This window comes from Haplochromis burtoni, unplaced genomic scaffold, assembly GCF_018398535.1.
Source record: "Haplochromis burtoni strain Fernald_Lab_line unplaced genomic scaffold, NCSU_Asbu1 Contig_179, whole genome shotgun sequence".
Taxonomy (NCBI): Eukaryota; Metazoa; Chordata; class Actinopteri; order Cichliformes; family Cichlidae; genus Haplochromis; species Haplochromis burtoni.
Genome location: NW_024582540.1, coordinates 913686 through 931481, shown reverse-complemented (window position 1 = coordinate 931481; position 17796 = coordinate 913686). Strand labels below are relative to the sequence as shown.

The following is a 17796-nucleotide window of genomic DNA, read 5'->3' as shown; positions in this document are numbered from 1 at the left end:
TATATATATATATATATATATATATATAATCTCCACTCACCAACACTGACTCCACTCACCAGTTGAAGCATCTGTTCGTGTGGAATTTGTTTCTGTCCTCGGTTGATGAACAGTGTTTCAGCATGACTATGTTTGGCTTTGGGTGCTTGTTCACATCTGGCAGAGGTGCCAGCAGACCCTGTGAGAGGGCCAATAACATCAAACAGAAAGCGAGAAAGTTGTATTTATACAAAAAATGGTGTCTACATCCTATGTCCACGTTTGTGTTTTATAAAAAATATTGTTTTTATTTTAAGTATGCTTCAATGTTTGGTTAAAAGTTTACAAACCTAACTGTAATATTTCATCACCTCATGGCAACAACATTATAAACCAGAGTTTTACTGTAACTCCCTTTAAGTATTCAGAGAAAAGTCAAGTGTCATTTGTCTGCTGTTTTTCCATGTGATAAAAAAAAAGATGATTTGTTATGTTAATCCTCAGATCTTTCAGTACTTAGAATTACAAGACCTGCTAAACTGTGCTGAAGTATGCTGCACATGGAAATCTATCATCCAGTCGGGCGTGTTGTGGAGTCAGGTCTGCACTCAGAGATTACTTCTTGTGTTTAATTTATGATGCTGTTAAATTTTTTTTAGTTTAAATAGCAAGAGTCTGGATGTCCCCTAATTGTTGCTCTTACTAGATCAACCTATCTGTGGCCAAAGACTGGATAACAGACTGCACAGTGAAGAACATTCTGCAGAGTTACCGTTTATTTGTGACCCATCTTAACCTGCGTGGCTGCACGTCCCTGCAGTGGTCCAGCCTGAGATTTGTCAGTAAGTGTTCAATGCTGGATTTAAGGTGGTTTATATGCAGGTGTGCAATGATCAATGCAATTTGCATTATGATTATGATTATGATTATGATTATTATTATTATTATTATAACCACAATAATGAGTCAAACTAATCAAAATGTCGATCTTTATATATTTGAATTACAAACACAACACCGATAACACATAAAAGCAACAAAAAAATAGTTTTTTCATCTGATGCAGACTTTTTGCTTTACAAATTACAGAACAGGTTAATGAAGGCAAAACAAACAGCCTTTAAGGTTCATATTTTAACTTGAGTCAGGACAATCTGATGATCTGGTATTTCTGCGGCACCCTCAAGGCGCTCGGCTCCAGCTCCTCCTCCTCCAGCTCTGCCTGTGCTTCCATCAGTGTGTTCCAGAGCTCGGGGTCTGTCTGGTCTTGATCTGGCCTGCTTTGCTGCTTTGGACACTCTCTGTTGTAAGCTTTCACATACTCCTCCACGCTCTCCCCAGCATATTCCAGAGGAGAGTAGCACACCAGGCCTGAAGGACTCACTCCTGGATGGAGGCTTAACCAGTAAACCATGTATTGAATGCTGAAAAAAGGCAGGGAGTTTTTAGTTAACTTGTCAGCATTTAACATTGAAAAAAGATGCTTATAAAAATTTGAGCTGAGGAACCCACCTGTAGTCACACACCCAGAGGTTTCCTTCCAGTTTTAAATGTAACAGGAAGTAGAGGTCTTCAAGAACCCCGTGCTGGACAAACGTCAGGTTGTTGTTTGACAAGTCCAGCTCCTGCAGATGCAAGAGCCCAGTCAGGGAGCCTGAGAGTGAGAGAGAGAAAGCAGAGGTTCATGGGCACAGCTTCCGTTAGCTTCTTGACTCTCTCAGTATAAATATATGAAGAGCAAAAGCAGTGCAGTCAGACTTTAATATAAATGCTCAGCCTGTCTTCAGTGTGTGTCTGAATAACTTCACCACACTGATCACTTTGTCTTCAACCTCCTAAGCTTTCCCCACCATAAATTAAATTATTACAGTATACAGAACGATGGCAGAACGCCCGCTGTCTCTGAAAACACAAAATGGGAAACAGAAGGCGGCAAGAGTTGTATAACTGTTCTTAACCTTTTGACTTTGCATATCCATATGGTATCCATCACATAAAGAAAGTGGCGTATACAAATTTGCAGTTGTGCATGTGGATACAAACCTACTGAGCGCCGTACATGCTGTTGTATTCCCTGATTATTAGAAAATAGGTAATAATAGCATGCTTACCTTTGTCCAGGTGCTCCATGTTGTTATTGCTGAGATTAAGGGTTCGGAGACTCTTCGCGGCATGAAAGTCTCTAGCTTTGAGGTGACTGATCGAATTATGTGACAGGTCGATGTGGACAACGTTGTCGGGGATACCTGAGGGCACCTCAGTTAAACCTGAGCATAAATAAATGCAGAAAAAGCTTTATCTATATGTTCAGCTCAATCTTTCATGCATTCAATTCAAATTGGTCAAACCCAAGAGTGCTCCAAGAAGTCAGCACAAGTTCCACTACTGGATGATTAGTAACTAAAATGTAGCACAGAGACAAATTGGAGTTCTGTTTCTATCCAGAAAATGAGTTAAACACTAAAATACAGGCTTCGGGCCAGCAGGATGATAGTAGTACATCTAATTTAGTCCTTTTTTGGACACACTACAAATGGTTTTCTATTTTAATAGGACTGTTCTCATAAAAAAGCCAGATGTTGGCTTTCTTTTCAAATTTATAAGGTGACAAACTCCTATAAAGTGATAATATAAGAGGTTAAGTAAGCACACATTTGCAAACCCACACGTGCATGTTTGCTTGTTTTACGTTAGGTTGTGAAAATTCTTTGAGTGAGTTGTTTAGTCGTCCCAGCCAAGCAACAGCAATATTTAATCATGAGCATACACGCTCTCTGACAGTCGCAGGTATTTTTCCTAACCCCTCTCTTACATAACAAAAACACATGTGATAAACCTCTCAGGAAATGGCTCAGAGGAGAGGAGGGTAGAGTGCAGAGAGCTTGCCTCGGTTACTGCAGTCCATCCGTATTTGGGGGTAATGGTAGGTGAAGCAGACTGTAGTAGCATCTGGTTTGCTTCGAATTGAACTGGGCTCTAAAACGCCCGTGTAACCCGTTTCATCACTCTGTTGGTTGTTGGCCGGGTCTGGTTCTTTACAGAGTAACTCAGGATCAACGTGCTTCAACTTCATGTTTTTTAACCAGATGGGCTTGGCACACCTAGCAGAGGGGACATTTGGACACTGAGTAATGACTTAAAAAGTGCACACTACATATTGAGTTTTGTTGGAATCACTTACCTGGCGTGGTTTCCTAGATTACGATTGCTTGGCACCTGAAGAGTGCGTACAAGACTATCAATTGGGCAGAGACAGTTCCAGGGGTTATCATATAAACGCAAGTAGCCAAGGTTTGGCATGGGGATGAGAACCTCCTCACTAAGTGTTTGGAGGCGGTTGTGCTGAAGCAGCAGGGTGGTAAGCTTTGTCAGACCCTGGAAGGCCCCATCCTCCACTAGAGAGATCTGGTTCTGCTGCAGGTCCAGACTATCTAAATTCTCGTATCCGAGGAAGGCTCCATCATGAAGGACTTTAATTCGGTTACGGGCTAGAAGGAGGTGCTTGGGTTTGTTGGACCATGTGTTTGCGGTGGGAATAAAAGAGAGACGCCGTTCTTGGCAGTCTACAAAGACATGCCCAGATTCTGTTGACTCTAAACAGTTGGGTGACACAAGACCAGATGGGCCTGACCTGCTGTGACGGCGAGGACCTCTTGTCCTGACGATTCAAACACAAACAGCTGATTAATCTGTGAAAAATGGGCTGCAGAAATCAAATTAAATGTAGGAGTAATCCATACCTGTCCCGTGTGAGTTTGTGCCTTGCTCCTTTGAGGCCTCTGCCCTTTCCTGGTTTTTTCATCTGGATGGATGGGAGCAGCAGGAGGAAAAGGCAGAATAAGAGGAGAGGGGGGATTGCACGCATCCTGAACCCTGCAGGGGGGATTGTCTCTTCAGCAAGATGAACTGGAGTCAAATCAGCTTCTGATGAAAGTTTTCAAACTGGGAAATGGAAACAACAGGTCAAAGGGCAAATTTGTTATTGTTGATTGTACACAGGAGCTGTCATCCCTGCAGAAGTGAGAGGTAACACACCAATCTGTTATACCATTATGACCAATCACAGGTGAAGTGAATAACACTTATCTCTATGTTATCAAATGAGTGAACATTTTGTCCTCAAAGTTGGTGTTAGAGGCAGGAAAAACAAGCAAGCGTGAGTATCTGAGCGAGGTTGACAAGGGCCAAATTATGATGGCCAGAACATCTCCAGAACTGCAGCTTGTGGGGTGTTCCTGGTCTTCAGCGGTCAGTACCTATCAAAAGTGGTTCAAGGAATGAATATGGGAGGCCGAGGCTCACTGATCCTTGTGGGGAGCGAAGGGTGGCCTGTGTGGTCCGATCCAGCAGACGAGCTACTTCAGCTTAAACTGCCGAAAAAGTTAGCGTTGGTCCTGATAGAAAGTTGTTAGAATACACAGTCCATCGCAGTTTGCTCAAGAATAAACTAACAAGGGGTACATGAGTATCAGAACTGGACCATGGAGCAATGGAAGAAGTGTTCTCGTCTGGTGAATCATGTTTTCTTATAAATCACATGGTTGGCTTGGTGCAGGTGTGTCGCTTACTTGAAGAACTCCTGGCACCAGGACGCACTGTAGAAAGAAGGCAAGCTGGTGGAGGCAGTGTGATGCTTTGGTCAATGTTCTGCTGTGTTCTTTCAGCAGGATAATGCACCCTGTCTCAAAGCAAAAATGGTTCAGGAACTTTTTGAAGAGCACAACGATGAGTTTAAGTTGTTGACTTGGTCTCCAAATTCCCCAAATCTCAATCTAATTGAACATCTGTGGGATGTGCTGAACAAACAAGTCAAATCCACGGATCCCCCAACACACAACTTAGAGGACTTAAAGGATTTGTTGCTAACATCTTGGTGTCTGATACCACAGAAACACCTTCAGGGGTCTGGTAGAGTCCGTGCCTCGATGGTCAGGGCTGTTTTGACAGCAACCAACACAATATTAGGCAGGTGGTCAAAATGTTATTCCTGACTGGTGTATGTACAGCTTTAAAATACAGTGGATTACTATGACAATACTTGTTCATTCATTAAGATACAGTCAAGTATTTCAAAAAATATTCAGCATAGTACAAGTACACATGTATCTGTTCTATACTGCTCACTGTTTTATTGCAGGTGAATGCAGAAACCTGCAGGAGCTCAATGTGTCTGAGTGCTTTAATGTTACAGTAAGTGAACATGTTAACAACGAACATCTTAAAGCTACAGAAAAATGCATCTTGCTTTTGTATGTGCACATTTACAGTTTTCTAAAGTTTGACTTTGACTTTCTAAACCTTGACAAAACCCTGATTCTAATTGATTTCATCCACCGATAAATAAACAGGCAATGGTCAGTTTTCCAAATATAGATTCTAGTAACAGGTTCCTTCCTGGTTGGATGGGAACATTTCAATCTCTCCTTTTGTAGGATATGATGGTCCAGAGAATTTTGGAGGGCTGTCCCTGCCTGCTCTACTTGAACCTTTCTTGCACCCTCTTAACAAACAAAACTCTACAAGAGCTGTCCAGGTAGGTCTCCATTTGTGGTAAAACCATCAGTGATTTAGACTTTGTCACCAGAATAGATTTAAAAGATGCTACAAACGGTGTATTGGTGTGCATAATGTTTCCTTCTGATGGCATCCCGCCCCTCAGGTTCCAGAATTATCTACGTGTCTGTTTGTCCAGTTGAAGCCCACAGCTGGCTTGTATTTCATGTCCGAAATGAATGCGGTCTGTGCCAGAAAAATGATTTAGAGAAACAGATGCTACACTGTATAATTGTATGACAGGTTGATCAATTTCCATGATGGTGTTGCTCTCTCACAGCTTGTAGTATTATGCAATGCTATCTGATTCACATTTTCCCACAGAATAATGTGAGGATGCTCACCTTTAATTGACAATGACATTTTCCTTTTTTTATGCCAAGGCTTTCTTTTCAAATGTAACTTTTTGTGCTAAAAACAAACAACCAAACAACCAGCTATGATCTGTACAAGGCTCATTAACACAAATAATTTGCCTTCATCATTTCTTACATCTAACAGAAACTGCCTGAGCCTTCAGTATCTGAGTCTGGCCTACTGCGATAGATTCACAGACGAAGGTTTTCTGTACCTGGCCACAGGGAAGGGCTGCCACAATCTCATCCACCTCAACTTGTCCGGCTGCACCCAGGTCAGTTGATGTGTTTCTCTCAGCTGCTCCACTCAAATTCAGCTGAAAACAGCAAATGGCTTTTGACCTCCTCAGTCCGTCTTGAACAAATCCAGTCACTCGTCTGTTTGCACGTGTTCTCTCTTGTTCCTGGCGTTGCTGGGGTTTGCACTCGGGGAGAGCTCCGAGCGAATGAGCAGAAGAGAGGAAAAGGCAGCTGTGGCCAAGCAGAGGTTTGGGTTGGCCCACCCACTCAGCATGTGTACACTCTGTAACGTAACCCACGTACTGCAACATGAAAGACACTTTTCTGGGAATGCGTATTAGTTTGCTTCCAGATGTATAGTTTTATGGGGCCCTGAAAATTCTGTGAATGAGGAAAAGTGCATCCAGGAGACTGATTAAGATGAAGAAATAGACACAGATTTTCCCCTCTCCTCCTAGTTGACCGTGGCTGGGTTCAGATATATTTCTGCTGGATGTCCTGCACTTGAAGAGATTGTGATCAACGACATGCTCACGCTCTCAGATAGCTGTGTCCTGGTGAGTGTAAATCATGGCACATGAATGTGTCTTGTCTTGTGCATAATTCTTTGTACCCACACCCTTAACCCCATGTTGCTCTTCTCTAACAGGCCCTCCTTACCAGATGTCACTGCTTGTCTGCTATTTCTCTGCTGGATGCACCACATCTTTCCGATATCGCTTTCAAAGCTGTTGCTGAAGCAGCCAAACTGAAGTCTTTCAGCATAGAGGGTGCGATCACATCCCACAGTCTTCATTTCAATACACGCACAGTGGGGGAAATAATTATTTGATCCCCTGCTGTATTTGTAAGTTTGCGGCTTATAAAGAAATGATCAGTCTCTAAATTTTATGGTAGCTTCATTTAAAAGGAGAGTCAGAATATCAAGGAAATATCCAGAAAAAACACATTACATCAAAGTTACAAATTGATTTAAGTGCCATTGAGTGAAACAAGTATTTGAATAATTCATGATTCCACAGATTGGTTGTGTGCCCAAGTTGCACACAGATTTCAGTCAGTCAAACAAAGATACTCCTGATTGCAACTCATATGTACAAAGCACACCTGTCCACATAATCAGTTTTGTCCATTCCAACCTCTCCACCATCATAGACATGACCAAAGAGCTGCCACAGGACATCAGGGGCAAGATGGTAGACCTGGGAAAGGTTGAAATGAGGTACAACAACATCAGCAAGAAGCTTGGTGAGAACTATTAGTGCAATTATTCAGAAATAGAAGAACTATAAAATGATCATTGCTCGTCCTTCATTCTGGAGCTCCATAAAAGACGATGCCTCATGGGGTGAAAATTGTGTGTGGATCAGCACAAAACTACACAGGAGGACCTTGTTAATCAGCTTGGCAATAGACTACGCCAGGGGTGGGCAATTCCAGGCCTTGAGGGCCGGTGTCCCTGCAGGTTTTAGATCTCACCTTGGGTCAACACACCTGAATCACATGATTAGTTCGTTACCAGGCCTCTGTAGAACTGCAGGAGCTAATTTAGCCATTTAAATCAGCTGTGTTGGTTCAAGGACACATCTAAAACCTGCAGGGACACCAGCCCTCGAGGCCTGGAGTTGCCCACCCCTGGACTACGCCATAATGGATTGAACCCACATGGTCCCCCTGCTCAAGAAGCCACATGTAAGTTTGCCAGTGAACATCTAAATGAGGCTTGGGAGAAAGTGCTGTGGTCAGATGAAACTATAATCAAGCTTTACAGTATTAACTCAACCCGTTACGTTTGAACGAAGAAAAGTACTGAGTATGACCCAGAAAAAAACCATCCCGATAGTGAAGCATGGACTTGGAAACATTATCCATTGGGACTGTTTTTTTCTGATACTGGTACAGGACAATTCTACAGGACTTGAAGCTTTGAGTGCCCAAGCAGAGGCCAAACTGAGGAGTTGGCCAAAGTCTCTCCTAAGATGTGTCCTAACCTGGTGACCTACCTGTGCCTGCTAACACAGGTTTCTCCACCAAGTATTAGGTCATGTTTTGCTTGGGGTGGAAATACTCATTTCACTCAGTGACATTAAAAAAAATCAATTTATAACTTGTATGTAATGTGTTTTGGTTGATTTTTGTCTTTTTCCATTAAAATGGAACTACAATAAAAATTAAGAGGCTGTTCATTTTTTTCAAGCGAGCAAACTTAAAATTTCAGCAGGGGATCAAATAATTGTTTCCCCATTGTGTGAAGAGTTTTAATACTGCTCCAGTTATTCTCCACTATGTTGTACACAATGCTTGTGCGTTAGGCAACTACCAGCTCACAGACTTGAGCTGGAACGCCCTGTTCAGAAGCTCACAAGGTCTCCGCAGGCTCCACGCAGCAGAATGCCCCGGGATGACTGACGCAAGCCTCAAATCTGTAGCCTCCCTCCAACATCTGCGGTATCTTAACATCTCGTATTGCAACAGGTGTGTGCTTGTTTGTGATGACCGAAGTCTCACTTTTCATACCTTTTTCTTTACATTTCTTTAAATAATGTGTTTCAGGGTGACTGATGTTGGGGTGCAGTATTTGACTAAAGGCTGCTCAGCGAATGAACTGCAAGAACTGAATGTCAGTCACTGCAGTCACATCACTGACATCTCTGTCATGAGGATTGCACAAAGGTACACCCAGTTACGTCTCTGATTATATGACAGGTTTTTTTTTTCATGAGTATTTACCCAGAACTGAGCCTAAATACTATCATAAAGCAGCTTTTGTTTGCATTTTTTCCAACTTGTTAGGTTGTGTAAACTTCTCCATCTCAATCTGAGTTACTGCGAGAGGCTGACGGACTCGGCCGTGGAGTGGCTGGGTGGGAGCTCTCTCTGCTCACTTGACCTCAGCAGCTGCAACATCCAGGATCAAGTACTGTTACCATGTTTGCTCTTGTTTTCACGCATTGCTGAAGATTTGAATTTCGGGAATTTGAAGAACAGCCTGTAACTTGGGTATTTGCATTTTTAGGGACTGGCCACTCTTGAGGGAATTCCCTTGAGGAAATTGGTTATTGCCAAGTGCTTCTCTGTCACAGACGCTGGAATTAAGGTGCATATTTATCTGAAATTTCAGCCAACTGTTCAGCGTCCAAGTTTTCTTCTTCTCACATTGTTTTGTAACATTGACAACTGACGGGAATTACAATTGTATCCAAACCTTTTCCTGGACTAATGGTTTTACAAAATGAAACCCTTCTCTTTTTCCACAGCTATTTCAAAGAATCTTTTGCTTTCAACAAGCCAACACTATTGAAGAAATGATTTCCAATTTCCTCCATGTTTAGTCCTCATTTATTTTCTAATCAGTAACACTTCATCACACATCTCTCATTTTCTTTGTTTCTCACAATGAGCAGAAGCTGTGCAAGAATGTGACAGACCTGGAACATGTCGATATCTCTCATTGTGTGGCTCTGTCTGACGCAGCCGTCAGAGCCTTTTCGTTTTACTGCAGAGGCCTGGTCGCACTGCGGATGGTCGGCTGTTTTAAGGTATAAACGTGCACATTACTAAGGCATTTAATGTTACCCAGTTGAAGGAACTGCCTTTCTTCTTGTCATTTCATGACATTTTTTCATTTTTCTCCCCCTGCCTCAGATGACCGATATGGCCGTGCAGTATCTGACAAGTGGATCTCAGTACTTGCGAGAACTTGATGTGAGTGGTTGTGTTCTTCTCACAGATCTCACACTTTGGTACTTGGAAAGAATTTGTCCTCCACTCAGTTCCATCACGATGGCCTGCTGCAGCGGCATCTCGAGGTACAGCATGCTCTTAAAAGTTCACAGCAAAGCTAAACTCCTGCCCAAAACTTTAACTGATCGATGAAGGTGTTTCCTCAGGGCAGCTGCCTCCAAACTTCAGCCACGTGTGACATACTGGGAGCACAGCAGCGACACCCCTCCATACTGGTTTGGATACAACATGGGGCATCTGGTCACAAAACCCAGCAAGTGATGATCCATCAGAAGTAGCAAAGCAGTAATCAGTAATGACAACTGCAATAAGTCCATGCAGGAAATAAACTGAATTTTACCTGTGTGGTCTTTCTGGTCTGTACCTGTCGAGACAGAAGCCTACAACACAAAGTTTTACCTGCTTTGCTGACACATTTCATCAGTTTCCAACAGCACAGTTGAAGTGGTGTACTAGTTTACTTCAGGAGCCAGTTTGCGGTCCTATCTATTAATAATATAGCAACCTTTTCTCACTGGAAATCCTATTTATATGCACAGTTTCTCATGGACTTGATGTTTCCGGCCATCATTGGTCTGAAATGACTGAATTCAAAGTTTGCTTCAAATTCAGAAATGTCTCAACATAATCTTTAGAACAGGGGTCTCAAACTTAAATGAGTCGTGGGCCACTGCTCATTGGAGGACCACTTTAGTCTTCAAGTAGTACAAAATCAAACAAGAAAACTCCCACAAATATTTCCAAAAATGTAGTGTTTCGGTTTTTGTTTTAATTTCAAATATTGTATAACAAAACTGCAAACGTGAAGTAGGGGTGAGGTGGGCTGCAAGTGGGCCCCGGGCCGCAAGTTTGAGACCCCTGCTTTAGAAGTTTACTGTTCCAATTTTGGGTGATGTACATTTTATCCCATAGATGGTGAAGCTTTTTTCTACTGCTCCCTTATTCCCATCTGATTTATTTTAAATACCAGATGTCCTTCCTGACACAACTCCAAAGGGATTTGGCGTGGACCACACTATAGAGTCACTACTCAATTTGAATTTAATGGCAGAAAAGCATCTCATATTTGACAGAGTGCCATTTTTACCACTGTGTAGCATCTCCTCTTTTAACAACAGTCTGTTAATGTCTCAGAACTGAGGAGACCAGCTGCTGGACGTCTGGGAGAGGAATGTTGTCTCATTCTTGACTGATATAGGATTCTGACTGCTCGGCACTGCTGGGTCTGACGATGATGATCCACCAAATGTTTTTAATAAGTTAAGTCTGGACTTTGGGTCAGTTCAGCACTTTTCTACTATGGAGTCATGCTGTTCTAACAGATGCTGAACTTGCTTTACTGAAATTTGTAGTTCTTCCTGAAAATGAATGGCGGTGCATGTTGTTCGCAAGCCTATATGCATCTTTCAGCGTTGACGGTACTTTTCCGTGTGCGAGCTGCCTTCAGTCACTAATGAACCCTTATACTGTTAAAGATGCAGGATTTTGAACTGAGCACCGACAACAAGCCAGATGGTTGACCCTCTCTTTAGTTCAGAGGATACAGCATCCAAAAGTTTTTAAAAACAATTACAAATTTAAATTTGTCTGACCACAGAACAGTATTTCACTTTGCCTCAATCCATGTTTGATGGGCTTTAGTCCAAAGAAGACAGTGGGATTTCTGTATTATCTTCACGACAGAGCTTTAACCTGCATTTTTGGATGGCGCTGCAAACTATGACCTTTTTCTGGAAGGGCTCCTGAGCCCACGTACTGATTTTCATGACAGAATCGTGTCTGTTTTTAATGCGGTGCTATCCAAGAGCCCAAAGACCACACGCAGCCAGCATCAATTTTTGGCCTTGTCCTTTGCGCAACAGAGATTTCTCCAGAGTCTCTTTATAATATTTAAGATATTTACAATTTTATGTTCAGGAACATTATTCTAAAATCGTTCCACAGTTTGCAGATTGGTAAACCTCTGCACGTGTTTACTTCTGGGAAACTGCGTAAACTGTTGTACTTGAACCCAATCATGCTACTGACATGCTGCTAGCTGCAAAACTCATTTTTAAAATAATATTTCCAAATATGTGACTCTATAATTAATTAGAGGTGAACACAAGGGTAACAGTGGAGAGGTGCAAGGTATTCAACGGTGCTTTCATAGTTTGAGGTAGCTTCCAGTAACATTCGGTAAACTTGGACAAAAAAAAGAAAAAAAGAAAAAAAGAAAATATGAGCAAAACTTTCTTTTTTTTTTTTAAAACATCCAAAACACCAACGGTTTTGTGCACACATAATCTCACTGCAGTCTGTATGTACAGTGGCTTCTTACACACATAGAACATTTGTAATATACTTCAGATTATAATGCAGTATATCCTGCGTTAAATAAGCATTCAGTCTCTTACAGCTGCAGTAATGTTTGGCTCTTTCTTGTACATTTTTTAAGTCCCAGTTCAGCGATGCATCATTATGATTCTAGGAAAAAAACGGGACATTCAGCTGACTAGCCTCCGGGACTCAAACCAGCTTTGTACGGTCAGTCTGATGGAGCCTCTGTCTGCTTGAGCTTTAACCCACTGATTAGCCGGAGACTCTACATTCATGTAGCCTGTAAGAAACACAGAACAGGGCACATAAAAGTAGGAGGAAAACAAAGCAGAGGCGGATTATGAACAGAACATTGTGTATGGGATTACTTGTTTTAGGATATGGCATTAACTGTGCCACAGGGAAGCGTTATAAAGAAGGTTACGAGCTTACCAGTAACGGTGGTGTGGCCTTCAGACGTGTTGTTTTCTACTCCATGGAGAACAACCTCTGGGCTGATATCCACCGACGTCCCACAAAGCCTCACCCCAGCTCTTAATGAGGACGGCACACGCATGCTCACCGCTCCTACGTAAGACACAGAACGAAGGAGAAAAACAATATGACTCAAAAGATGTAACAAAGAAAGTTGTGTCAAATAAAGACAAAGTTGTTCTTGTAATGTGTGTTTACCTTGCTGACTGTGAAGCTCAGCACTGCCACCGTCTCCCACGTAGACATCGATGCCTCCGCTGTCAGAGGAAACCTTCAGGAAGCTATTTGAACCATCTGAAAAAGCAAAGCCTCGGGTGTTTTGTTTTGCTTCCACTGACGGAGACCATATAAAGGGCAATGTGCAGTCGGTTGACTTGCTCACCTATAACTGTATCTCCACACGCGTTCTTCACAGTAGTCTCACCTTTAATTAATGAAAGCACATAATTAATGATAACACTTCTAAGACTGTAGATATAACAAGCCTGCAGCTCTAAGTCAACAAGATAATTGTTTCCATGCATGTGTTGGAGTCTGAGGCTCATCATTATCAGGAAGAAAAGGAAACGTCTGCATCAATGGTGCATTTTTCTTACTACACATCACAAAGCTCTGATCTCATCTTGACTTTGAAGAATTAGTCTTCTTAAAACTACATTGTTTCATAGCTTTTCAGAAACGAGTAACAAGCTGGATAAGCGGATAAATTACAACCACATTGCAGTTAAAATCACCTCTGATCCGAGCCCGGGATTCCAGACATACCAAAGTCCTGCTTTACCAAGCAAGTAACATAAAGCAGCTGAGTACAAAATGTGCTGCAATGTAATATAGTGTGCAGAAAATAGCAACCTCTTTGTGTCTGTGAAGGTTCTCAGTCACCTCTTTGTGCAGATTTACCCATTTTGTGTTACTTTAGATTATTATTGCCTGTGTGTTAACCTGCCAACAGTATTTTAATACTCAGGTCGGTTGTATTTGTTCCAATTTCACACACTGTTGGGATCAATAGCTGGCAATGAGATCTTCATTTGATATTTTTATCCACTGGCAAAAAATATATACATTTACTTAAAAACTAAACTATCATAATCTAAACAATCTAATGTGTAGTAGAGTCTAAGTATTTAATTGCTTATTGGCTCACTTTGCATTGGACTCTGGCTTTCGTAATAACCACACATGTAATTTCATTAAGATACAAGTTTTTATTAAAAATGAATGATGGACGCTCGCTTTTGCTCACCGTGCACGTGCCCTAGGTTCACTCTCCCCGAACGGGATGAGATGCAGGTGGACTCCGCGTAGATGGCTTTGACCTTCAGAGGGCCGTGCTCTGTTGACACATTCATCTTGGTGCCCTGGAGCTTCTTGACATCCACTGCCTGTAAACGTAGAACTGATCACTACACAGGGATGTACACGATGTATAATCGCAGCTTTTTTGATGTTGTTTGTTTTAAGAAATAGCCTCAAATCAAAAAAAAAAAAAAAAAAAGGAAAACATGAAACTCAACACTGCTAACGCATATTTCAGGGTACTGCTGCCCCCTAATGACTTCTGAGTATAAGGACTAACACGTAGAAATAACAGTCATCCTTACACTGTCTCCGCCAGTGCTGATGACCACGTTGCCATTGATTGTGCCCACACCTGTAACATGCCCTTCGTGGGATTGCACCTCAACCTGATGAGCCTGAAATAAGACAGGAAAAGATGAGAAAGGGCGCTCTTTTCAGGATGCTCACAGTTTGCATAGAGAAGACCGATGATTTGAAATAACAGAAAAAGGGACAACTGACACTGAACAAAGGTGGTGGCCTACAACACAAACTGCCAGCCACCTGTGATCCAGTCTTGAGATGTCTTTCCAACAACTTGTACCTTGACCGGTGTGACCTTAATGACTCACAGGACAATTTTCAGGACTACCTCCAAAAGGGTGTAACTTCAGGTATTTTGACGTAAAAAAGACTAATTATACTGTGAGCCATTTCAAGTATTACATTAGTAATTTAAGTAGTGCATAATTTCCAGGATTGTTGAAGAAACAACAGTCCTCATCACATATTTTATATGTAAGGCAAGGCAAGTTTATTTATATAGCAATTCAATTCAACAAGAAGGTGATTCAAAGTGTTTTACAGAGACATTAAAAAACAAAAACAAATAAAAAGCATGTAATAAAAGAGGACAGCTGAATAGTGGAGCATGCATGATGCACATCAATATAATGGATCATGCAAAATGTAAAAAGGCAAGGTGAAGGCACTACAATATAAAGGTGCAGGGCATTTACAGTGTAAGATGGGGAAATTTTGTTTGTCTTTTCACTAAAATACCCAGAAACTACACATTACTGAAAACTGCTTGGAGTATAATTATTTCTTCGTTCCTGTATAAACTTGAATTTTGAGCAAAGTCTTTGCAGGTAAATATAAATGCATCGTAATTTCAGGTAAAATACATGGAAAATCAGTTTAATTGCAGGGGAATTACAACCTGATTCACAGGCCAGTGAAGAAGTCCACTTGCCTTCAGCTCAAGTGTTTAAGGATCAACAGTCACAGTCAGTAAATGTTTTGATAGATGAAGGTCAGGGCCGAGCTGTTTTAGCAGAAGAGTGTGTGGTTTGTCTTTGTCTTTGTAAGATAAGCAGGCCTGAGAAAGACATAGTGTGGGTAAATTGCTCCAACAAGTAGGACCGACTAATTGGAGGCCTGACATGTGTTGCCAATACCCACCTTGACAGAGTGCAGCAGGCAGTTCCCCTTTTCTGTTCGCACCTTGCAGATATCACACTCCATATTCTTAACTTGCACGCTTCCCTTTCCTTGAGTAGTAATGAAGAGATCTGACAAAAGTTCACATACAGAAATGATTCAAGAGCGCAGAATCACTTTAGTGTGGATCCCCTGTCATAGACACACTCACTGCTTTTGATGGGTGCAGACATTTCGATGGACACGTCGCTGTCCACCGTCTCAGCGGATATTAGGAGCTCTTTGCTCCGGTCATCATAGTGGACCTTTAACCGATCCAGACTGACTTCCTGCTCCTTGTCTGGCCCGTGGACTGTTATGAAGGCTCGATCAGCCTCGGGGTAGGTGTGCGGGTCCAGCGGGTGGATGGATATGTTGCAGCCTATCTGTGCGCGCACCGTGGTGAAGGGGCTCACTGACAGATCCCACCGCCTCAGAGGCTGCTTCACCTCTTCATGAGCAGGAGACTTTAGAGGGGCAGAGAACGAGAGCGAGCGTGGAGTGTGCAGAGGACACCGGGTGGGTGTGAGAGTCTTGGGGCTGACCGTCAGGGACCAGCAGCGGAGAAGCCCGACAGACCCCCGCTGACCTGCTGATCCCCAAAACATCTCGGTAAATCAACTAATCCACGCCTGACTGTAGCCACAAGACCCACTATAAACACGCCATTCACTCGAGATCCGCGCAAGCACGGTTTCAAGACAAAACGTTTCCGGTATGACATTTCAGATTAAAAGCTTCATGAAGAATATGTGCACAAGAGATCCTAAAAACTGTATATACTGTGTTTACAGCACCTCGGTAATAGCTCTTTCAACACTAAACTCTTATTCATTTACCTTTCTGTGCAATATGTTTATGTTTTAAGCAGAAACACTTGTCCTGAGGTTTGCAGTGAGAAAGTGCTTCGGGTTCAGAAAAAATATTTTTTATTTCAGGAAGACAGTTTTCTGGGCACATTCGCAAATCCGGTCTGCATTAAATCCTGACTCTGGCATCTGCCAGTCATTTATTGTATGCATTAATTAATCACAAAGATATCGTCACAGGATTGAACTAATTTTCTCGAGGTGGGCGGATTGATCATTTAGATCAATCCGCCCACCTCGAGAAAATTAGTTCAGCAGTATTATCAGCAGTATTATCGATACCAATGTTGGTATCATTGTAGCACTGTAGGATCGATACATTGTTTCTATCATCTAAGTTCAGTGTATCGTCCACTGAACAGTGTGAAATTAATGATTTATTTGTTTTAATGAAAAATATACCTCAAACATCCACTATGAAAAGCATCTGAACCTTTTTTGTGTTTACTGTCATGTCTATTTAAGTTATAGTCTATAGCACATAATTAGCACGTTTTGTTAGTTAATTATTAATCACAGGGATTTGATGGTCATTAAAATTTTGGATCATACCAAAATCTACTAGTAATTTCTCCGGTGCTGACACAAAGTCAGCGTAACAGGACCTATTGCCAGGCATCGGCTGACAAACTTTATTGAATATTTCTAAACAATCTTTCAAAAGAAACATCATATTTGCTTTGCACTAAGCTCAAGCTTTCCAAAGCCTCTGCTACTTTCTATGCTCTGTGGAATGTCCAATATTAAAAATCATACATTTCCACATCACCTTACTTTTTATTTAAGTTTATGATTTTGGCTTGAAGGGAAAGTAATTGACTTCTGGTGTTGCTCCGTGTCACTCTCATACGCTTAACAAACCGGATGTAGAGTCTTGCGTAAACGGCGCAAACTTAGAACCTCCCCTCTACCGGTCCTGTCCAATCAGTAGGATTACGCTATCAGGTCGGAAGTGACGTTAGGTTCGTCGCAAAGAGTGTGGAAAAAAATGAGTTTGGACCCCTGTTACCGAAGCCTAATATGGTGGAGGTGTTGCAGCCCGTCATGAGTCGGAAGACCCTGGTGTTGCACTTCTAGTTATTTTTAATTTAGCTATATTTGTTATTGGATTTTGGCTAATCTGTGCTGCTGATTATTACAGAGGAAAACGAACTGAATGCAAATGCTTCTGTAAACTCATTTTATTCATTTTAACAAAACCAAAGCATTCAACACACCACAGACAGCTTCAATCTATGAACTGCCCTTCCAGTACATGTAATAAAAGTCTCTTATGCTACATACCCGTCACGGTGACCAGATCCCAACATACTACATGTGGGGCAAACCATTTGTTTTGTTACTGACGAAATAAATACAAATAATTACACAAAAACTATGCTGGTGTCAGGGTTGGCATCGGTGTGATAGGAATGACGATTTATTTGAAACCGATGCGTATGTAACGAGCTTTCTAGTCTTTGTGCACTCCTATATTTCCTTATTCTACAGTCCTAATA

The 17796-nt window shown here is 41.8% G+C and overlaps 3 protein-coding genes across 3 annotated transcripts in view; 1 reads left to right on the top strand and 2 right to left on the bottom strand.

Moving 5' to 3' along the window:
* Nucleotides 1–11999, top strand: part of fbxl13 (F-box and leucine-rich repeat protein 13) — a 13660-nt gene extending 1661 nt beyond the window's left edge. Inside the window, exons 2-16 of the mRNA XM_014337395.2 lie at nt 484–579; nt 686–821; nt 5117–5169; nt 5412–5512; nt 6034–6163; nt 6587–6685; nt 6778–6898; nt 7134–7376; nt 8441–8603; nt 8682–8801; nt 8922–9045; nt 9145–9225; nt 9533–9667; nt 9774–9937; nt 10019–11999. Coding sequence (XP_014192881.2) covers nt 484–579; nt 686–821; nt 5117–5169; nt 5412–5512; nt 6034–6163; nt 6587–6685; nt 6778–6898; nt 7134–7376; nt 8441–8603; nt 8682–8801; nt 8922–9045; nt 9145–9225; nt 9533–9667; nt 9774–9937; nt 10019–10133 — 1881 coding nt within the window. The 3' untranslated portion in view covers nt 10134–11999. The remainder of the gene's footprint in view (nt 1–483; nt 580–685; nt 822–5116; nt 5170–5411; nt 5513–6033; nt 6164–6586; nt 6686–6777; nt 6899–7133; nt 7377–8440; nt 8604–8681; nt 8802–8921; nt 9046–9144; nt 9226–9532; nt 9668–9773; nt 9938–10018) is intronic.
* On the bottom strand, nt 952–6358 carry LOC102298774 (leucine-rich repeat-containing protein 17). Its single transcript, XM_005934173.3, has 7 exons — nt 6104–6358; nt 3720–3921; nt 3161–3637; nt 2866–3080; nt 2091–2246; nt 1492–1633; nt 952–1403 (listed from the first exon to the last, which is right to left on the bottom strand). Exons 2-7 carry the CDS (start codon nt 3842–3844, stop codon nt 1124–1126), a joined length of 1395 nt encoding a protein of 464 aa, XP_005934235.1. The 5' UTR covers nt 3845–3921; nt 6104–6358; the 3' UTR covers nt 952–1123.
* Nucleotides 12000–12082: 83 nt separating the features above from the next.
* fam185a (family with sequence similarity 185 member A) lies at nt 12083–16146 on the bottom strand. Its single transcript, XM_005934177.3, has 8 exons — nt 15601–16146; nt 15411–15520; nt 14270–14362; nt 13912–14050; nt 13048–13089; nt 12864–12959; nt 12624–12758; nt 12083–12471 (listed from the first exon to the last, which is right to left on the bottom strand). Exons 1-8 carry the CDS (start codon nt 16034–16036, stop codon nt 12359–12361), a joined length of 1164 nt encoding a protein of 387 aa, XP_005934239.1. The 5' UTR covers nt 16037–16146; the 3' UTR covers nt 12083–12358.
* Nucleotides 16147–17796: the final 1650 nt, after the last annotated feature.

Excerpts from the sequence above, each read along its gene's own strand:
- LOC102298774 (XM_005934173.3), bottom strand. The coding sequence starts at position 3,844 with ATGCGTGCAATCCCCCCTCTCCTCTTATTCTGCCTTTTCCTCCTGCTG. Across the intron at positions 2,247-2,865 it reads GATGGACTGCAGTAACCGAG|GTTTAACTGAGGTGCCCTCA; the intron begins GCAAGCTCTCTG and ends ATTTATGCTCAG. Across the intron at positions 1,404-1,491 it reads CTCTGGGTGTGTGACTACAG|CATTCAATACATGGTTTACT; the intron begins GTGGGTTCCTCA and ends GCCTTTTTTCAG.
- fam185a (XM_005934177.3), bottom strand. The coding sequence starts at position 16,036 with ATGTTTTGGGGATCAGCAGGTCAGCGGGGGTCTGTCGGGCTTCTCCGC. Across the intron at positions 15,521-15,600 it reads GTCTGCACCCATCAAAAGCA|ATCTCTTCATTACTACTCAA; the intron begins GTGAGTGTGTCT and ends AACTTTTGTCAG. Across the intron at positions 12,960-13,047 it reads GTGTGGAGATACAGTTATAG|ATGGTTCAAATAGCTTCCTG; the intron begins GTGAGCAAGTCA and ends TTGCTTTTTCAG.